Source organism: Eurosta solidaginis, chromosome 1, assembly GCF_040869045.1.
Source record: "Eurosta solidaginis isolate ZX-2024a chromosome 1, ASM4086904v1, whole genome shotgun sequence".
Classification (NCBI taxonomy): domain Eukaryota; kingdom Metazoa; phylum Arthropoda; class Insecta; order Diptera; family Tephritidae; genus Eurosta; species Eurosta solidaginis.
Window position 1 is genome coordinate 5,717,998 of NC_090319.1, and position 20,377 is coordinate 5,738,374.

At 35.6% G+C, this 20,377-nt stretch overlaps 1 protein-coding gene across 10 annotated transcripts in view; it reads left to right on the plus strand.

The window, feature by feature from the left end:
• The window catches only part of faf (ubiquitin carboxyl-terminal hydrolase-like faf), a 131,510-nt gene that overhangs the window by 70,112 nt on the left and 41,021 nt on the right, over positions 1-20,377 (plus strand). For all 10 annotated transcript variants that reach the window (XR_010951788.1, XM_067778221.1, XM_067778289.1 and 7 more), the window contains 3 exons: positions 520-1,899; positions 2,003-3,762; positions 3,830-4,145. Coding sequence is in view for 9 of the 10 variants with exons in the window: in XM_067778221.1 (XP_067634322.1) it covers positions 520-1,899; positions 2,003-3,762; positions 3,830-4,145 (3,456 nt within the window). In the remaining variant the exon portion in view is untranslated. The remainder of the gene's footprint in view (positions 1-519; positions 1,900-2,002; positions 3,763-3,829; positions 4,146-20,377) is intronic.

Below are 20,377 nucleotides of genomic sequence, written 5' to 3' on the forward strand. Positions count from 1 at the left end.
TTTCATCTCTGAAATCTCTGTGGGTTCCCAACGAGTATTAATCAGTTCAATTGTTATACATAATTTATAAGTAATTTGTGGTTAAAGTTACTACGCCAGGAACATCAATTTTTACAAATTTTTTTTAAACTCCTTGTATTTATTCAATTCACAAATAAGAAAATAACGCCCGTCAAGAAAAAGAAATAAAGCCCGCGAGCGCTATTGCTTATATCCTCGGGCGTTATTGCGCTGCACTACAAACATAACAACAACAACCACACCACGGCGGCTGCCAAATTTCGTTAAAATACAAACAGGCATTGTGGCGGCATGGTGTGACAAAGACAAACGTGTGAACAACCTCATATTTAAACTTTCACATTTGCAATATTGAAAAAAATAAGATAAAAAAGAACATAGCTTTTATCAGATTGAGCTGTCTTGTTGCTATGGTAAATTTTTTCAGTATACATATATGTACATATATTTATTGTCATATAATCTGTTTTATATACATAAAAAGCTAATTCTTTGCAGGCTAAACAAATTTGGCATTGTCTTGCTGTAAATGCGGCATTTCCATCAGATCGTGAAGAGTGTTTCCGATGGTTCGGCAAACTAATGGGTGAAGAACCAGATTTGGACCCAGGCATAAATAAAGACTTTTTCGAAAATAATATATTACAGTTGGATCCACATTTGTTAACAGAAAGTGGCATAAAATGCTTTGAACGTTTTTTCAAAGCCGTTAACTCGAAGGAGGATAAACTTAAAGCAATACATCGCGGTTATATACTGGACAATGAGGATCTCATTGGAAAAGATTATCTATGGCGAGTAATTACCACTGGTGGTGAAGAGATTGCCAATAAGGCTATAGATTTATTAAAAGAAGTCTCAACTGCATTGGGACCGCGTTTACAAGAGAATATCTGTGACTTTCATGAAATGTTTATTGCTGAATGCTGCGAACGCCTACGCACTCATTATAGTAATATAATGATTTTGGGCAAAACAATCACTAGCAATAATTCGAATAATCCAAGTCAAGATGATACTGATTCGAAAGATATTAAAGATCGTTTTATAGAGGCTGAAAAAATGTGCCGTATTATAAAAGTATTGCAAGAGTATATTAAAGAATGTGATCGTTCCTTTAATGGCGATCGTTATCTCTTACCATTAAGTCGTGTGACACGTGGTAAAAATACTAGTCTGTATATACGTTTTCAGAATGCTGGTCGTCCTATTGATGATATTGAAGTGACAACACATAGCAACGAAACGGTAGCCTCTTTTAAGCGCAATTTACTTAAGCGAATTAAGGGTAATTCACCAGCAAATATAAAAGTTGACTTATTTTATAATAATGGTGAACTGATTGAAATTAATGATGAGATTAATCCATTATATCAATATAATATACGTGACAAAATGATTCTTACAGCGAAGCTAACACCAATCGGGCCAGGTTTGGCTAGTAGTCCAGATTCTTCGAGTGACTCAAGTACAGGCTCACCACCACGACCATGCCCTGATATGCAACGTGTTGAGTCTGAGAGCACTTTGCCCGGTGTAATTATAGCACAGAATTATAAGTATATTGAATTCTTCCTAAAACTTTATCAGTTGGGTAGCGATTTGGATCATTGTCGTTTACGTGAGAGCGCAAAATTACTTTTACATTTATTACCCTGCGATTGGCATACAGTGAAAATGCTCCAAACTATGTGTCGCGTGCAGGGACAGGTTCAGAGTATTGGTGTTGTTAGCGGTGTTAGCCCTGGCGTTGGCAATGTCGAAACTGGTAGCGGCAACAATGTTGAACAGAGCGAACCCAAAGACGATGATGTTGATATTGTTGGCGTCGGTATTGGAAGCGTTACCACAGGAAGCAGCCACGCTGGTAGTGAACAAGTAAGTGATATTTTTTTATAGTTGCCAACTATTTCTGTTTTCTCTTTTCTGATTTGGCCTATGACTATGTTTAATTTGTAACTGTAATTTTCCCATCATCCAGCTGAATCCAAAAGATTGTACGCCAGAAATGTTGTTTTTGCATGGCACTCCTGCACAAGTGTTGTACAATTTAGGAGTCTTGAATGGTTTGCTTATACCAGCATTGGATCCTTATGGTGATGCTGCACTACAAATACAATCGGCTTGGTTACATTCGGGTTGTGCGCATTTTATACTAGAATTATTAACGAAAAATAACTTCTTAACTAATGCTGATATGCATACCAAACGTGCTGCCTTTAATTGTGTATTACGCTTGGCCAGATTATTTCTACACACAGTTGGTTACGTGTTGTCGCGGGTTGGCGATGAACCTATGCTTCGTGACTTTGATGTTGGCGCAAGGTCACAAGTAGAAATACTTAAACAAATACTGAATTCCATACCAAACAATTCGGAGACCACTATGCGCGCAATCTCTACAAAGTTGGCAGAAAATTTGGCAGCTGAAATGCTTTCAGCTAGTGCGGAAGGCGAACGTTGCCGTATATTATTTAGTTCAACATTACAATGGTCCTGTCCAGATATTGCAACGATAAAAGCTGTAATACAATTAGCTTGGTCATCGGCATGTGGAAATTTACAGGCGCTGGGTAATAAAAACGATTTTGGTAATGACATCACAATGCCAGATGCACAAGATTTTGCAATGTGTAAAGAGGCTTTAGAAGTATTAACAATTTCATTGGTGCTTAATCCCAGTGCTAATGAAGCTTTAAGTAATGATCCGATTTGGCCTAAATTCATCACTTCGCTTATACTAAAGAATCCATCACGGCATGTACGTCAAACTGCCGCTGATCAATTATTCCTTTCGTGCACTTATTGTGCTGGCGATCGACGTCCATTCGCATATATGGTAAATTTGTTAGTAAATTCGTTAAAAACTTTAGTACCACAGCACGAATCGACATGTGCTGATTTCTTTCAATTACTTTGCCGTACACTCTCATATGGTTGCGTATGTAATTGGCCGCTTAATATAAGCGATGGCTTACTAACCGAGGAGATTAATTGGTTGCAAAAGATTAGAGAAAATGTTATACTCACCGGTGATATACAAGTACACGAAGATTTATTGGAAGGTCATTTGTGTTTAGCGAAAGAATTAATGTTCTTTTTATCGCCGGAAACAAAGGCCCAGCTAATTGATCTCATAGATGAGATTATTGATATTTTCCTTTTCCCCGCATCACGCGAATATCTACACCTGCGCAAATATAACAAACTAAGAAATCCAACATCCCCACCACCTGTTTGCCGGAGTCCACATACGATAGCGGCAGCATGTGATTTATTAATAGCACTTTGCCAAAATTGTGTTCCTAACATGAAATTGTTAACAAATACACTTATTGACTTTGTATGCACCGATACAGAACCATTACGTGAATGGGATTTTATGCCACCAGTTGGTCCACGGCCTATAAAAGGATTTTGTGGTCTGAAAAATGCTGGAGCCACATGTTATATGAATTCGGTGCTGCAACAATTATATATGGTGCCATATATACGTGTCGGTATATTAAAAGCTGATGGCGCTGCAACAATTGAGAATGAAGATTTTAGTGGAGAGTCTGATGTAGCCAGTATTAATAGTGCTTTATTCTCTTGTCCCGCTACCGGTGAAGATAATAGTAGTACTGATATACGAAAAAATTATCATGTAGTTATATTAAAGTATGTACAAGCGATATTTGCGCATTTAGGTCACAGTGCATTACAATATTATGTACCACGAGGTTTGTGGGCATATTTCAAGTAAGTTTGTTTGAAATAAATTTCATTTTGTATTTGTACGTATATTTGTTGCTTGCTTTATTTTTAGATTGCAAGGTGAACCAGTAAATTTGCGCGAACAACAAGATGCTGTAGAATTTTTCATGTCACTTTTCGAAAGTCTGGATGAAGGCCTTAAAGCATTAGGTTACACCCAATTAATGAATGCCACTTTAGGTGGGTCATTTAGTGATCAAAAAATTTGCCAAGAATGTCCTCATCGCTATTCCAAAGAGGAGCCATTTAGCGTGTTTAGTGTGGATATCAGAAATCATAGCTCATTAACCGAATCTCTAGAGCAGTATGTTAAGGGTGAACTTTTGGAAGGCGCTGATGCATACCACTGTGATAAATGTGATAAAAAAGTAAGTTTGAATGCTTTTATACTACCGTACCCAGCAGACGCTGTCCTGCTCTGTATTTGAAAAGTTAATTTCCCTTCCCTCTATCTACAATTTTTGCTTTATTCACTCTCTCACTCCTGCAGCAGTGCTTCGCCTCATCCAATAAGTGCCACCAATCACAAATTGTCATCAAAGTCCTCTAGTCCAAAGAAACTTGCTGTTTGTACAAGGGTAGACCATAATGAGAGGGGTGTTAGAGGCGTTGGTTCCACATTACAATTGAAGATATGGTGGGGGGTCATGTGGGGACACATTGCAATCAGGACATACATTTTGTATGTCGGGGTTGATTCTGTATAGGTAAGAGTTTAACGTGTTACAATATCCAGATCGAAGTTGAGCTAGAGTGACGCGCGTTTCCCTAGGGAGAGTGCGGTCCTCCTCTGCTAGTACTGGGTATTTGTATTTGAGTACTGCATTTGCCGGGCAATTCCTGGCATGGAGGTTCGACGCCTCTTTGTAGAAATCACTGAGGACCTGCTTCAACCCCATTTAATTCTTCGCTGTTGTGTTGTTCGGTATTATTCATGGCTGCTTTTTTGTGTTGTGACACTTCGGCCAATAATGACACTGTCATTGTTTCGATGTCACTGTTTCGATCTTCCTCGTAGTCAATTTCATCTAAGTCGGATGGTAATTTACACCACGGCTTCATCTTGTCTGTTGTATATACCGAACAGAATCGTTTTTGCTAATGTCTTCTTCAATCAAGTAACGGTCATTACAAAGTACCTTTGTTGCCACTTACGTCGAGTTTACGTGATTTACCAGTTGCTTGTAAATCGTTCTCAATTACCATCAGATCGTCGATATCGTCGTTACCCCAGCTCGTTAGGGGGCCATAATATGCACGAGGTAGGTATGCCTGTCGTAAGAGGCGACTAAAATACCAGATTCAAGGGGTTGTGTAGCGCAACCCTTTCAGGTTGCCAGCGCAATATATAGCTTATCCAAACCCAATTTTCAACCTCACATATCCGTGACGAATCCTGTTTCATTAACAGGCGAGGCTCTGGCGACCCCGAACTCGTCATGGATCTAGGGGGTTGTTGTTGTTGTAGCAATAAGGTTTCTCCCCGAAGGCTTTGGGGAGTTTTATCGATGTGATGGTCCTTTGCCGGATACAGATCCGGTACGCTCCGTGGTATGGCCAAGAAGGTCGCATGTGGTCATAACAAATCGTATATACGCTGCAGAGTTTTCTCCATACTAAAATGTCCCATGTCGTTGATCTTTTCCAACATCTTTAACCTATCATCGTACTACTCGGAATGATCACATCATTCGATATATGCGATAACAAGACACGGTTTAAATTTATCAACGATTTTGTTTATCATATTTTGAAATACCGACGGCGCATTTACTTTGCCCAAAAGGCATATGGTTATACATATTCGTAGTGACCATTATTAGTTACGAATGCGGTATATTTCTTAGCTTTTCCTTTTCCATAATTAAATTTGGTAATATCTCATGTTGAACTCTAAAGTTGTATAAAACATATTACCTGCCAGTGGTGCAAATAGCTCAGCCATTATTGGCATTAGAAGTGGTTGCTTAAGCGTAACACTATTCAATTGTCTAAAATCAACGCACAGTCGAATCTTTTTTCCACCAAATCTACCGCCGCTGAATACGCAAAATAAGATACGCGAATTACGTCCTTTGCCAACAGATCTTGTATTATTTCGTTCAAGGTTGGTCCTTTCGCGAAGCGTAACCAATATGGATATTGATTGGGGTGTTGTCATCGATCCATTTTTATTAGTTTCGCTTTTCCACCCTTCATATTTTTCTAAAATTTTCTTTCAATTTTCGTTTTCAAACGTCGCGTTTTTAATTGCATTCACTTTGGATTGCATCCAACAATCTTCCCTGTCGATTACAAATCGATTACAGTGTGCACTAGTACAGTATATACAAGTTTACCATCATCCATTATAAATACATTTACATTCACACATACACGTCATCAATAACACTGGTTTACAGCCAAAATGCACCAGAGAAGCCATTATGAAATTCCTATGTAAAATCACCCACTGATTTCGAAAATCAAGGTTATTTTTAATTATATGGTAACGTTTTTGGGTCCAGTTAGACATGTGTATCTCAAGAACGAATTGAGCAATTCTAAAACAGTTTGAAGCTTTTAAAATGCAATAAAATTTGCTATAAACTGCGCATACAACACTTTTTGTTAGACCCTGCAGATTCAAAAATAACGAACAATCATTACGGATTTTTTCAATTTTTTTTGTAACAATATAAAAAAAGTTGTAATTTGCGAGGAAGGATCTCGAAAACTTTTTATTTTTTTGCAGATTTTTTTTTCTCTATAAGCTCTGTTTTATTACAAAAAAAAAATAAGCTTTTATTCAACAAAATCGATGTACTAATACAAAAGTTATAAGCATTCAAGTAAATATATCCATTTAATACTTAAGTACCCTACTGGAACATATGTGTAAGTATTCGTATATCAGTTGGTTACTTAAAAAATCTGCAAAAAAAAAATAAAAAGTTTTCGAGATCCTTCCTCGCAAAGTACAAATTATTTTATATTTTTACAAAAAAAATTGAAAAAATCCGTAATGATTGTTCGTTATCTTTGAATCTGCAGGGTCTAACAAAAAGTGTTGTATGCACAATATATATATTATAGATATTATAGAAAATTTTATTACCTTTTAAAAGCTTCAAACCGTTTTGGAATTGCTCAATTCGTTCATGAGATATATATGATTAAGTGGACACAATTTTTTTTTTTTTTGAAAAACGGTAATTCGTAAATATCTCAAAAACGTTATCATAGAATTAAAAATAACCTTGATTTTCGGAATCAGGGGGGGGGGGGTGATTTTACATAGGAATTTCATAATGGCGTCTCTGGTGCAGAAAAAAAGTTGGAATTTGTGATCCAGTGTAATCATATTACATTACATGTTCAATACTTCCATACACCAGCGAAACCTTTTAGTCGCATAAGGCATTTTTCTTTTAAATTATTGTCGAAATTGAGTTGCGAAACTTCTTTTAACTAGCAATCGCGCACTGATTGAATCTATTAGAGCTTCTGCTAATACTTTGTTTGTCATTCCGTTCTTGTCCCTTCATCAGAGTGGTCGTGCAGTGGCTAGCCTCAGCTCAACCAAAGATTATCGAAAATAAAGATGTTGCAGGGACGAAAAATCATGTGAAGCAAGCTTCACAAAACTTCTATTAGGTCACATTCACCACTTACCACAGCAGAATTTGTTAACTACCACTGTCTGTATTTGTTATTTAATAATTATTTGTGCACTTTTAATTCAGGTAATGTGTTCAGAATTTACATTTTTACGCTCTAAAACTCCAATCAGTGTATTTCTGTGCTTAAATTATGTTAAAAATTGTTTTAAAGTTTTTGGTGTGGTGAAAGTGACCTACTAGAATTTTGTTACGCTCCGCTGCTTTCCACCGAAGTTTGCGCCTGCAACATCTTTATTTTCGATAATCTTTGGGTCAACCAAATAATTTCGGCCTTGACTTGGTTGAGCCGAAATCAAAAATGGACCTAAGGGTGGCACCTGCACTCCATTCTGGCAAATTGGCGGAGTTGGGATATCCCAACAGGAAGTATTGTAATGGCGTGACGCTACATAACGGGAGGAAAAAAAGTGAATTAGCATAACGGAACAAATTTAAAAGAACATAACGGAACAAAAAACACATGGCAACATGCCACATATTGGAAAAAAATAGTGAAAAGTCTCGTAATAGGTGATGGCGCTTTAATTCATTAAATGGGCCAAATAATTCGGTTTCCATTCCGGTCTTGTCTTTTCGCGTGAGTGGACGTGCGGGGTCATCCTCGACACAACGTCAATTTTTTCGGGTTTTTTTTGCGTTGAGTGGAAAATTAAAATAGGTCTCAAGGGTGGTTTTCTTGCGCTCCTAACAGGAATCAAAAACTCGTGCAAACTTGAAAATTGGCGTGGCACCATAAAAGCCAATTCGCTTTAGATACATACATAACTGATCGTAACGGGTCATGAAAGACACTTGGCAACAGGCCACATATTGGAAATTAACTGTCATATACACACTAAAATAAAATAAAATTGTTGGAAATATGTACATAACTAACGGAACAATTTAACGGAGTGTTAAAGAAATATTAAAATCATATATACTTGATGCTGAAAAAGCAGCTCGATTTGCATACTATGCAGTATTCATTGCATACATACATCTAACTGCAATTTTTATTAAGTAAAATTTATTTTTATGAACATGGGTATATTAAAAAGTATAAGCAATACTGAATGTGTGACTGGCGTGGTGCCAAGGCGAATCCAATTTTAAATTGAAAAAATAAAAACTACTAATTTTGTGACTGTCGTGATGATAAATAACTCAAAAGGAAATAAATATAAATTTTGTGACTGGTGTGGTGCTGTGCAATTTAAATTGAAGATGCTATTGGAAAAAAGGAAGAACATTACTGTTTTTGTGACTGGCCATTACTGAATGTTAATTTGGGATACCATGATGCAAATATTAATTGTGAAAAATATCAACAAATTTGCAACAAAAATCAATCACTCTGACGACGAAAATCAATCAACCAAAAATTGAACATTTTGTGATCTTGAAGATTTGGAAAAATATTAACTAACTTTAATTAAAGAATTAAAAATACAAAAATATTAAATGAATATTAATAACACAACTTAAGTCAATTTGGAAATAAGCTGGCGTGGTGCCAGCTTAAAACCATTTTTTATTGAAAATACAAATAATTAATACAAAATCGCAAGCTGCTACACATGGTTCTGGCCTCTATGGTATCACCATTGTGTACTAGTGGTGCCAAAAGTACATATACACCAAAGATAATCCAGAAATTAATAATTTTTGCGTTAGACAATAACCTGGAACTGGGACTTTCAAATAATAGAAGGTCCTCTTCCACGCAATCAAATCTCGAAAAAAAAAATTTGATTTATAATCGACCTCCCTAGCCACCTTCCCTAAAGCGGAAACCGGTTATGGCAGAAAAGTAGGTGATATGAATGTGAGGGAGAGGGAGATTTCTCTGCCATTTCATAGGAGTTTTTTCACCTGTTAAATTAATTTGTGCTAAAATATGTATGTACATTAACCGATATCGCACCATCGATTTTTCGATAGGATTTGGGCTCAAGAAAAAAAAGTTCCACTACGCATACCCTAAAAAATAAATTTCGAGCCTGTGAAAAAAAATGGCGAAAGGGTCAATTTTTCGACCAAAACACTCCCCAAAATCCAAAAAATATTTTTCAAAAAACTGTTGTAAAAACGTTGGCGATAACAGTTTAAAAAAAAAAAATATTTTTTTGGGTTTTGGGGAGTGCTTTGGTCGAAAAATTTACCCTTTCGCCATTTTTTCGCAGGCAGGAAAATTATTTTTTTTTGGGTATTCGTAGTGGAACTTTTTTCCTGAGCCCAAATCCTATCGAAAAATCTATGGCGCGATATCGTTTAATACATCGACACAGTCTAATGTACATTCAACCACAATATTCTCTGTTAATACAACAACAAACACAATATTCTTTATTTTAAGTCGAAAAGTATATCATAACCAACGGAATAGCTCTTGGTATATTTGATGCAGCCATCCAGAAATTGCGCAAGGATTTTTTAAGAAGGCTTAAATAGATTTTGGCATATGGCGAAAGGCGAACTCAACTCGACTTAGCCGCCAGAAAATTGCTTTGCTGAATGAAAGCAGGCAACTCCGGCAGATTTGTGTTATCCCGCCGTCTTCTTCTTATGCTCCTCTGTTGATGTTGTTGTGGCACCAATTCATTACTCATTTCAGTGAATACCACATGAAGTGCAATACTGTGCATTGTTTATATTTTATTTCTTAATTTCAAACAAATTCGCAACAATAATTAAATTTTTCAATTTTTTAAACAAAATAAGAAATACGGAACGAAAATTCAATTGACAAAACAGCTGACTTCTCCCTAGGAGAAAATAATTGGAGGAATTTTTCCGCGGGAATAAAAAAATCCGCGAGAACAAAATTCCGAGGGAATATTTAGAATTGGGCTGAATACTTTGTTTATTTATAACACTATCATATTGTGACGAAACTAAAGCATACTATCATGTCTAAGCCGATACTAAGCAGTCACTTGTATCTACATAAACAAATCAATCATTATGTCTACATATATGTACATATAAGAAGCGGAGAGATATGCACAAACACATGCTTATATCTGAGATACTCACAAAAGTGTGCAATCATAGGTGGAAGTATTACTCACATATACACGCGCATATTGCTATGCGAGAAGCTATAAACGTTTATAGCTGGTAAGTTTATAGCTGGTAACTAAGTAGTAAATTCTAAGAATAAACGCCTAGAAGTATGCGAACGAGAAAACCGAAGAGTATGAAAGCAGGACAAGCTGAGGCATGAGCAATCAGTTTGATTTAAGCACGCTATTGGTTGTGAAGTGTTATTGTCAAGTACTTTCAAGTAGTCTAATATGGACCATTTTTGCATTATTGAATATTGGAGTTATTTATTCAACAGTTTAGTGATTCGAACGTTAGCAAAAGATTTGGAATAAGCGGAATTTCCCTAAATTCGTTACAATATTAAATCCTTCTTTATTTTCCTCAATTGTTTTGAATTATACTGCTCTGTGCAATTTCGTAAAATATGACCCGGTTTGCGACAATTGTAACTCGCAATATTTGATTATCTTTCCTTTCTTTGTTATTATTTTTTTACCGGCTATTGTACAGATTTTTCGCGAAAACCATCACTTTTTGCATTTGAGTCTGTTTTATATATATTAAACGCACAATAGTTCAAAATTGCTCCCAATAACTTATTAGCACAATTGTAAGCCTCTACCGAAAGCGAACGTTTCATATCGATGTCAATTACTCCATTTAGTACATATTTTATTATAGACTGGTCATCTAGACCACCCAGTCTACCCTGAGATGAAACACGATTGAAGAATGTTTCAGGTGACTCACTCAATGAATCTCTGCAGCGTTTATGTTCGAGGGAAACTCGAGCAAAAAGTAACTTACAAATTTCGCTCAAATTGTGTAAACTCCTGGAGCGAGTCCAGCATTAGTTTAGCACAACCTTTCATTTATGCGCTCGCTTCAAATAATAAAACTTTGTCACTCCATCCATAGGTTTGTCGAAGTTGCTCAACTTTTCTGATGAATAGATGTCAACTCTTTTACGCTCGGGTTAAATGAAGGTATGTTTTATCAAACCTCTTGAATCGGTCTTTCAGAAAATTTAAATCGCTTTTTGCATATGTATTTTGCGAATATCAAATACGCCGGTTTCATGACCACTTAACCGGTTTTTGCGATGCTTTTAAAGCGATAGCCTCACAGATAAAATTGAAATACCTCACTTATCATTCTTAATTTTCAACCGAGTTTCCAAATGTTTTAATCTTTTTCTGCATGCTAAAAAAATTTTTTTTCACACTATATTTTAATTCGCAGGCGAATCAATGAAATTTTCATCAACTATACATAACGGGCGTCCAATAATTAATTTTTCTCGAGTGCAGCGGCTATTTGTATTTTCATTAAATTTTGTGCTAAAATCATTTTATTTTTGTGTCAAATTATGTTTTTAACTAAATTTTATTTTTGGTAAAATGGAGGCCGCTTCGACGCCTGATGGGGCAGTACGCAGGTGAGACCAACCCTACCTTAATCAAGTAACATTACATACTCAGCTGAGAGCTTTGGAGACAAAATAAGGGAAAATCGCCATGTAGGAAAATGAACCTAGGGTAACCCTGGAATGTGTTTGTATAACATTCGTATCAAAGAGTATTTTAAAAGTTCTATAGGTGGATGCCATTTCGGGATATCGCCGTAAAGGTGGAACAGGGGTGACTCTAGAATGTGCTTTTACGATATGGGAATCAAATGAAAGGCGTTAATGAGTATTTTAAAAGGTAGTGGGCCTTAGTTCTATAGGCGGACGCCTTTTCGAGTTATCGCCATAAAGTTGGACCAGGGATGACTCTATAATGTGATTGTACGATATGGGTATCAAATTAAAGGTATTAATGAGTATTTTAAAAGGGAGTGACCCTTAGTTGTATATATGAAGGCCATAAAGGTATCAAACGATGGGTATGGGTATCAAACGAAAGGTGTTAATGAGTATTTTAAATGGGAGTGGGCCTTAGTTCTATAGGCGGACGCCTTTTCGAGATATCGCCATAAAGTTGGACCAGGGATGACTCTATAATGTGATTGTACGATATGGGTATCAAATTAAAGGTATTAATGAGTATTTTAAAAGGGAGTGACCCTTAGTTGTATATATGAAGGCGTTTTCGAGATATCGACCAAAATGTGGACCGGGGTGACCCAGAACATCTGTTGGGTACCGCTAATTTATTTATATATGTAATACCACGAACAGTATTCCTGTCAAGATTCCAAGGGCTTTAGATTTCGCCCTGCAGAACTTTTTAATTTTATTCTACTTAATATGGGAGGTGTCACACCAATTTTACAAAGTTTTTCTAAAGTTATATTTTGCGTCAATAAACCAATCGAATTACAATGTTTCATCCCTTTTTTCATATTTGGTATAGAATTATGTCATTTTTTTCATTTTTCGTAATTTTCGATATCGAAAAAGTGGGCGTGGTCATAGTCGGATTTCGGCCATTTTTTATGCCAAGATAAAGTTAGCTCAGATAAGTACGTGAACTAAGTTTAGTAAAGCTATATCGATTTTTGCTCAAGTTATCGTGTTAACGGCCGAGCGGAAGGACAGACGGTCGACTGTGTATATAAACTGGGCGTGGCTTCAACCGATTTCGCCCATTTTCACAGAAAACAGTTATCGTCATAGAAGCTATGCCCTTACCAAATTTCACAAGGATTGGTAAATTTTTGTTCGACTTATGGCATTAAAAGTATTCTAGAAAAATTAAATGAAAAAGGGCGCCCATTTTGAAATTTTCTTTTATTTTTGTATTTTGTTGTACCATATCATTACTGGAGTTGAATGTTGACATAATTTACTTATACTCGTATACTGTAAAGATTTTAAATTTTTTTGTTAAAATTTGACTTTTAAATTTGTTTAAGGGGGCGTGTTCGTTATCCGATTTTGCTAATTTTTATTTAGCACACATATAGTAATAGGAGTAACGTTCCTGCTAAATTTCATCATGATATCTTCAACGACTGCCAAATTACAGCTTGCAAAACTTTTAAATTACCTTATTTTAAAAGTGGGCGGTGCCACGCGCAATATCCAAAATTTTGATAATTTTCCATTCTGCGTCATAAGGTCAACCCACCTACAAAGTTTCATCGCTTTATCCGCATTTGGTAATGAATTATCGCACTTTTTCGGTTTTTCTACAATTTCGATATCGAAAAAGTGGGCGTGGTTATAGTCCGATTTCGTTCTTTTTAAATAGCGATCTGAAATGTGTGTCCAGGAACTTATGATACCTCAAAATTGACTCAAGTTATCGTGTTTACGGATGGATAGACGGACATGGCTAAATGAATTTCTTTTTTCGCCCAGATCATTTTGATATATAGAAGTCTATATCTATCTCGATTAGTTTCTACCGTTATGCGAACAAAATTAATATACTCTATGAGCTCTGCCCAGCTGAGTATAAAAAAACCATATGAGCCCATTTATTCCAAAAAGTATGACTCAAACGAACGGATTTACATACAAATTCCGCTGGAATTCACTGATGCAGAAATTAGGAACAATATTAAAACTTTAGAAGCGAGAAGGTCTATTATTTCTTTGACCTTTTTATATTGCATCATCCATGGGGATACATATTGTGCTGCTCTTCTTGAGAAAATTAATTTTAATGTTCCAAGAAGAGAACTTAGATGCTTTTACCCTTTTTATGGCATTAATAGTAGAACTAATTATGCGAGAAATGCCCCAATTACCCGCGCTATGAATGAATTTAATAAGATCTCATATTTTGTCGAACTTGATTTCTCTTTGTCGAAGAACGTTTTTATTAATTTATTAAAGTGTGTTTTTTAGTTATCAATTCTTTTATATTAGTCTGTAAGTGCTAGTTTTTCACTGACTTGTTAACTTTTTGTATTTCTTAATTGTAGTCAGTTTTTTAATTGTATGAAAATTGTTAGTAGTCTGTAAGAATTTTGTTAATAATATGCTGTATAGTTTTTTCATTGGTAGTCTGTAAGAACATGTGTTCATAGACTTAATAAATAAATAAATGGTAAATATTAAACCAGATTTGCTAATATGAGTAGAATCGCAAAACGTAATCTAAATAATACAGGCCAGTTTATACCCACTTATACTGTTAAGATAGCTTTTGAGGGCTGTGAATTGCCAGAAAGCACAAAAAATTTGCTAGGTGTCACTTAAAATCAGACATTATATACACTATTGTACGACAATGCTATATTTATGGTAGACTTGGTCACACAAAATTATCTTGCAAATCACAAAATAGGTGTATCTTATGTGGAAAGCAAGAAGGATGTGAGAATAAATGTAAAAACGATACAAACAAATGTATTTTATGTGACAGTGATAGGCATAATACACTACACAATAGAGTTTGGCAAAATGAAAAGCATCTAACCAAAATTATGAGATTGAAACAAATTTTCAAAAAAGAAGCTCGTGAAAATTATCATCATTCAATTATAAATACTAATAGGTGTGCAATTTTGAAGGATCATGATTCTTTCCCCTCGTTAAATTCAACTCAAACTCAAGTTCAAAATGTTGGTCAAATTATCATCAAAACATTAATAAGTAAAAAATACAACGATGATACCAAAAAAAGGGAAGAAAACTTACAAGGAATGGAAACTGCAAACTATATCACGAAATAAACAGAACCCAAAAAGCCAAATTTTAATTCAACCAACTGCACCATGCTTGGTGAAATTGAAGGACTGATTAGCTTACTAATAAAAAAAATTCAAAATCAACATAGATAACGCATTGGCCAAGCTTATTGATAATTTTTGCAAGCAAGATAGGATATTTCTTATTATTTCTTTATTTTTCGCGTGGTACATTTCATCACTGATTGAGAGGACTCTCCTTATAAAATTTCTTGCCGTGTTAACTATTGTTGCCTTGTCATGCTTGGAATAAAAATTCAATAATCTCCCGGAGGCTGTGGGTTTTTTATACCAATCAAATGTAAGGATGTTATCTTTTCTTACAACGAGTGTGTCCAAAAATGGTAACTGTCCATCACTCTCAACTTCTACTGTAAATTTTATGGACCTGTTGTAGGTATTTAGTTCAGCCAGCATTGCCTCTATCGCGTCAGTTCGCCCAATAACAAAAATATCGTCTACATATTTACTGAGAAGGCGCGGTTTATGGGGTGATTTTTCTTCAAATTTGCATAGTAATTCTTCCATTACGATGTCTGCTATAACCGGCGATGCGGGCGACCCCATAGGCATTCCCGCACGTTGTTCGTAAATCTTGTTATTAAACTTAAAATATCTATTTTCTTTGATACAAAACCGTACCACTTCTAGAAAAAGTTCTTTGGCTAAATTTGTGTGTATTTTGATAATATTCCATTTTGACGCAATGATTTCTAAAGCATGATCTACCGGGATGCTGGGGAATAATGAGACCACATCAAACGAGACCAGGCTCTCGTCGTCAAATATATATGAGTTCTGAATTTTATTTTTGAAGTCAATCGCATCTTTAACATTATATTTTGAGGTTTTTGTTATATTCTCCAAAATATTTACAACAAATTTGCATAAATTGTACGAAGGTGAATTAGTAGACGAACATATCGGTCTCAGGGGAATACCTTCTTTATGAACCTTCGGAAGGCCATACAATCTCGGTGCATTAGTTGTCCTACTCAAAAGACTATATTTTTCTTTCATATCTATCATTTTATTTTTAAATAGTTTATCAACAATTTCATTGTTTTTGTTTTGTAGTTTGTTAGTAGGGTCCCGTTTTAGTACTCGATACGCTGAAATGTCATTGACTATGCTTTGCAGTTTTGCTTCGTAATCAGCCTTTTCCATAATAACAGTCACGCTTCCTTTGTCCGCATTAAGAACCAACAACTCTTTGTTATTTTTAAGAAACGTCTTTGCTGACTGTAGTGTATTCAATATAAATTTATCTCTCGCGCTAACATCTGTTTTTTTGAGGTGGTCCCGTATTAATGTCGTGAAATTGTTCCGCTCAATTTCTTGTTGTTCTTTGTCTTTAATCGTCTGTATACAGTCTTCGCCATCTGCAATCATTTTAAATAAAGGAAAGCCTTTCCTTGTTGTTGGTAGAGAAAATTTTGGGCCTAGTGAGAGAATCCACTGTACGTCTGTGGGTATATTGGTTTGTGTGGTATTGCAAAACCATTGCGGTACGCTTTTTATGTTCAGTAATTGTTTTTGTTTTTCTATAAGTTTATCATATTTGTTCGTTTGTATTCTTTTAATTTTTGTTGTTATATTTTGTGCCAAGACTTTCTCACTTTCAAAAAATATGGTCGAATCTTCGACATTAAGTTCTTGTTGTAATTTACTTTTCAATGTATTTACCTCTCTTATTTTCTGCTTCTGTAGTTCATGCTTAATTTTGATGATCAGGTTAAGGAGCTTTTTTTGTACATTTGTTAAATAATTCGATACTGAATTTGCTGTTCTATTTGAGATCCTGTTGTTGTTGATGTTGCAGTTGATGATGTAAATTATGTTCTTAGTGGCATTGTTAATGAAGCTTGGTATAATCCCACTTTTTCTACATCTAACGAGGAACTTGATCGACTCCGTCAACCTGCTATGTTGTTGTAAGTTGTGCTGATACTGTTTCGTACATTGGTTGGTTTTATTTGTATACTTATGTTTCACATTTCCGTAGATCTTGTACGTGTTTTTGTTGTTACGGTGTGCTCTCCGTTCCATAATTGATATTATTTTTGTTGCTTTTTCGGCCTTTGAATTGAAATAATTTTAATGATTTTAAACGAGCTCTAGGCCACACCTTAAATGAAATACACACACTTGTTGTATATATTTAGCGTTATATTTAGGTCGATATTTCGATTTCAATTTGAAATCATCATCAGGACTGAAAAATGTTATAATATTAATAAACACATAAAACCAAATTGCACAAAAGTATATCATCATATACCTACATTCTTGACTTCACCTAGTCGACTAACTTAATATTTAAAGTTAAGACAAGAGGAATATGAACACAAAAAAGGTAAACAAGCAAAAGGAAACACCGCTATGGTAAACAAAATTTGATACAAACAACAATACATGAAATGGTAAAATGCATATGTACATACATATGTATAAGAGAATCTTCCATATAAATAACTATAATACAAGACGAAGATGAGGATAAAAAACGAATTGATGGCCCTCTCAGCATTTCTGGTTGCTGTTCCATTAATAATGATTCATGAATGAGACGTCATTAATTCAAATTAATGTTGTTGGTGTTGTTGTAGCGATAAGGTTGCTCCCCGAAGGCTTTGGGGAGTGTTATCGATGTGATGGTCCTTTGCCGGATACACGGATACAGATCCGGTACCACGGCACCATTAAGGTGCTAGCCCGACCATCTCGGGAACGATTTATGTGGCCACATTAAACCTTCAGGCAATATATTCTATTGCGTTTTTTGTACAAAATGGCGTGGATAATAAAATATAAACGTTTTTCAGTGTTTTTTACAAATTTGCTTTAATTTATTTTGTTCCAATATTGACACATTCCGTACAAACAGCTGATTTCGAAAATCATTTGCTCTTCCTCTTCTCGTTACGATTCCGTCGTAATGCAGAATACCCAACTTCGATTTAAGTAGAACGGGAACGTAATCGAAATGCAGAATAGGGGTGATTGTAACGTAGAAATAAAATTCTCTTTTAACAGCCACATATTGTTTCAAATAATCTTTTCTAGTTATTTGGTAACTTTTTAATACATTTCTGATAAATTTAATGATGATAATAAATTTTAATTATTCAATATAGAAGGTTCGGATTTCAAAGAGTGGCTTTTCTTGCTTTTTTCGCTGCAACATTTTTTATAATAATATCAAAATTTAACTGGCTTGCCAAAACGGATTCAAAACAAAGCGTGGCAAGTCCTGAAACTCGCTCTTGAGATGAACACGATCGAAGAAAATTTTTGATCCTTGAAAGGACGCTGAAGGAACGTTCTGCACTAGCTACAGTGACAGGTATAGTGCAAAAGATACGTAAAGCAACACAAATGTTGGGGAAAATTATATACATATTTTGAACTTATGTATGTAGATTAGACTGGGTCGATTTATTAACCGATATCGCGCCGCCGATTTTTCGATAGGATTTGGGCTCAGGAAAAAGATGTTCCACTACGCATACCAAAAAAAAAATAATTTTCGAGCCTGCGAAAATAAAATGGCGAAAGGGTACATTTTTCAACCAAAACCCAGAAAATCTTTTTTTTTTCAAAAAACTGTTATCGCCGACGTTTTTATAACAATACCCTTTCGCCATTTTTTTGCAGGCTCGAAAATTATTTTTTTGGGTATGCGTAGTGGAACTTTTTTTCCTGAGCCCAAATCCTATCGAAACATCGATGGTGCGATATCGGTTAACTTTCATCCATACAAATCGACCCAGGTTAATGTAGATGGCATTTAGCAATTCCAATGGTGACAGACCTTTTTCAAAATTTGCTTCGTAGATGTGTTTCAAGTGAATTATTTCGCTGTCTAAGCTTTGAGAAATGTCCGACTTGTCTTTTGCGAAAAATATTGCTTCGCTCGCCCGAACCGTAGTTTCATCCATGTCTTCAAATTGCCACAAAAAGGAAAACGTCTCGCTCAAATTTCTCATAGCTGCAAATCGTTCAGTAATGCCAGTGATTACCGAATCAACGACCACCAGGAATGTATTGTTTTTAAAATTAGTCTCTGAATCATCCGTAATCATCTCATTTAAATTATCTTCAGAACGTCTTTTGGGGTTTCTCCTTCGAATGTCCGGAAACTTTGGCGTAATGTTCAATTGAATAGAAACTGTTTTGCGTTCGTTTAAAGTTGTTTCCCATTGGTTCCTGATCAACTTCAAATCAGCTAATAAGGCATCTAGATGTCGGACCTTAACATCTATGGTGGCGTCTCTAGCTTGGAGGACCACGTTTCTTTCATTAATGGTAGTCAGCATTTTGAACCAAATTTAGGACAGCTGGATACATTCGAACTTGTCGATGTACTTGAGAATGCCGGTAACATCTCCGTATGCTTGCGCAGTCAAATTTGGCTTTTGTCTGAAAGACTATGAAGAGAGCTCGGAACATTTTTTTTAAAGATGTCCCATCGTTGTGGACTGCTGCTGAATATAGTAAAATATTTTTGTACAACTCCGAAGAAAGTAATTGCAGCCGTACAACATTCTGCAACATCAAGACGACATAAATTCAGACTGTGAGTTGCACAAGGCGAGTAATCAGCATTCGAGTTTTTGTCGAGAATGTGACGTTGAGCTCCGATGTAAGCCCCTTTCCTATTGGCGCCGTTATCGTACCCTTGTGCACGATAATGGGATTTAATGTTTACCTAGAGTATGGCAAATTAAATAAGCGATTTCGTTGTTACAATTCACGAAAGCCCAAAACCGTTCTTGAATTGTAAAATTTGTTGCTTTCGAATTGAAATGGAGTTAGCGCAAAATGAACGTAGACAACATGACTAGCATCAGGCATAGCATCAATGATATTAGCATCAATGATATTAGCAAAATTCTAGGCCTTCTTGAGTTGATCTAATATAGTTTCCCTCAGGTCTTTTGCACAAATTTCTATAAACTCGTTCTAAATGTCTGGGGAAAGATAGTGAACTTGTAAACGTTTGTGCTGCTATTGGGAAATCCTAACTTTCTCCAAATGATCTCTAAGTATCGGATCATAATGGCTTATGAGAACTTAGATGCCCAAAAAATGTCCATTGTTTCGTCACCAAGATATATACTTTCGCCTTTGAAAGCTAGACCTCTTTCTTTATTCATGGTGCCGATATCGAAGTCGTTTAAATAATCTGGACTTTGATACAGAGTTGGTGGTATTGTTGGAAGACTTTTTGAAGATGAATCTTAATCAGTGTCACCACGAAA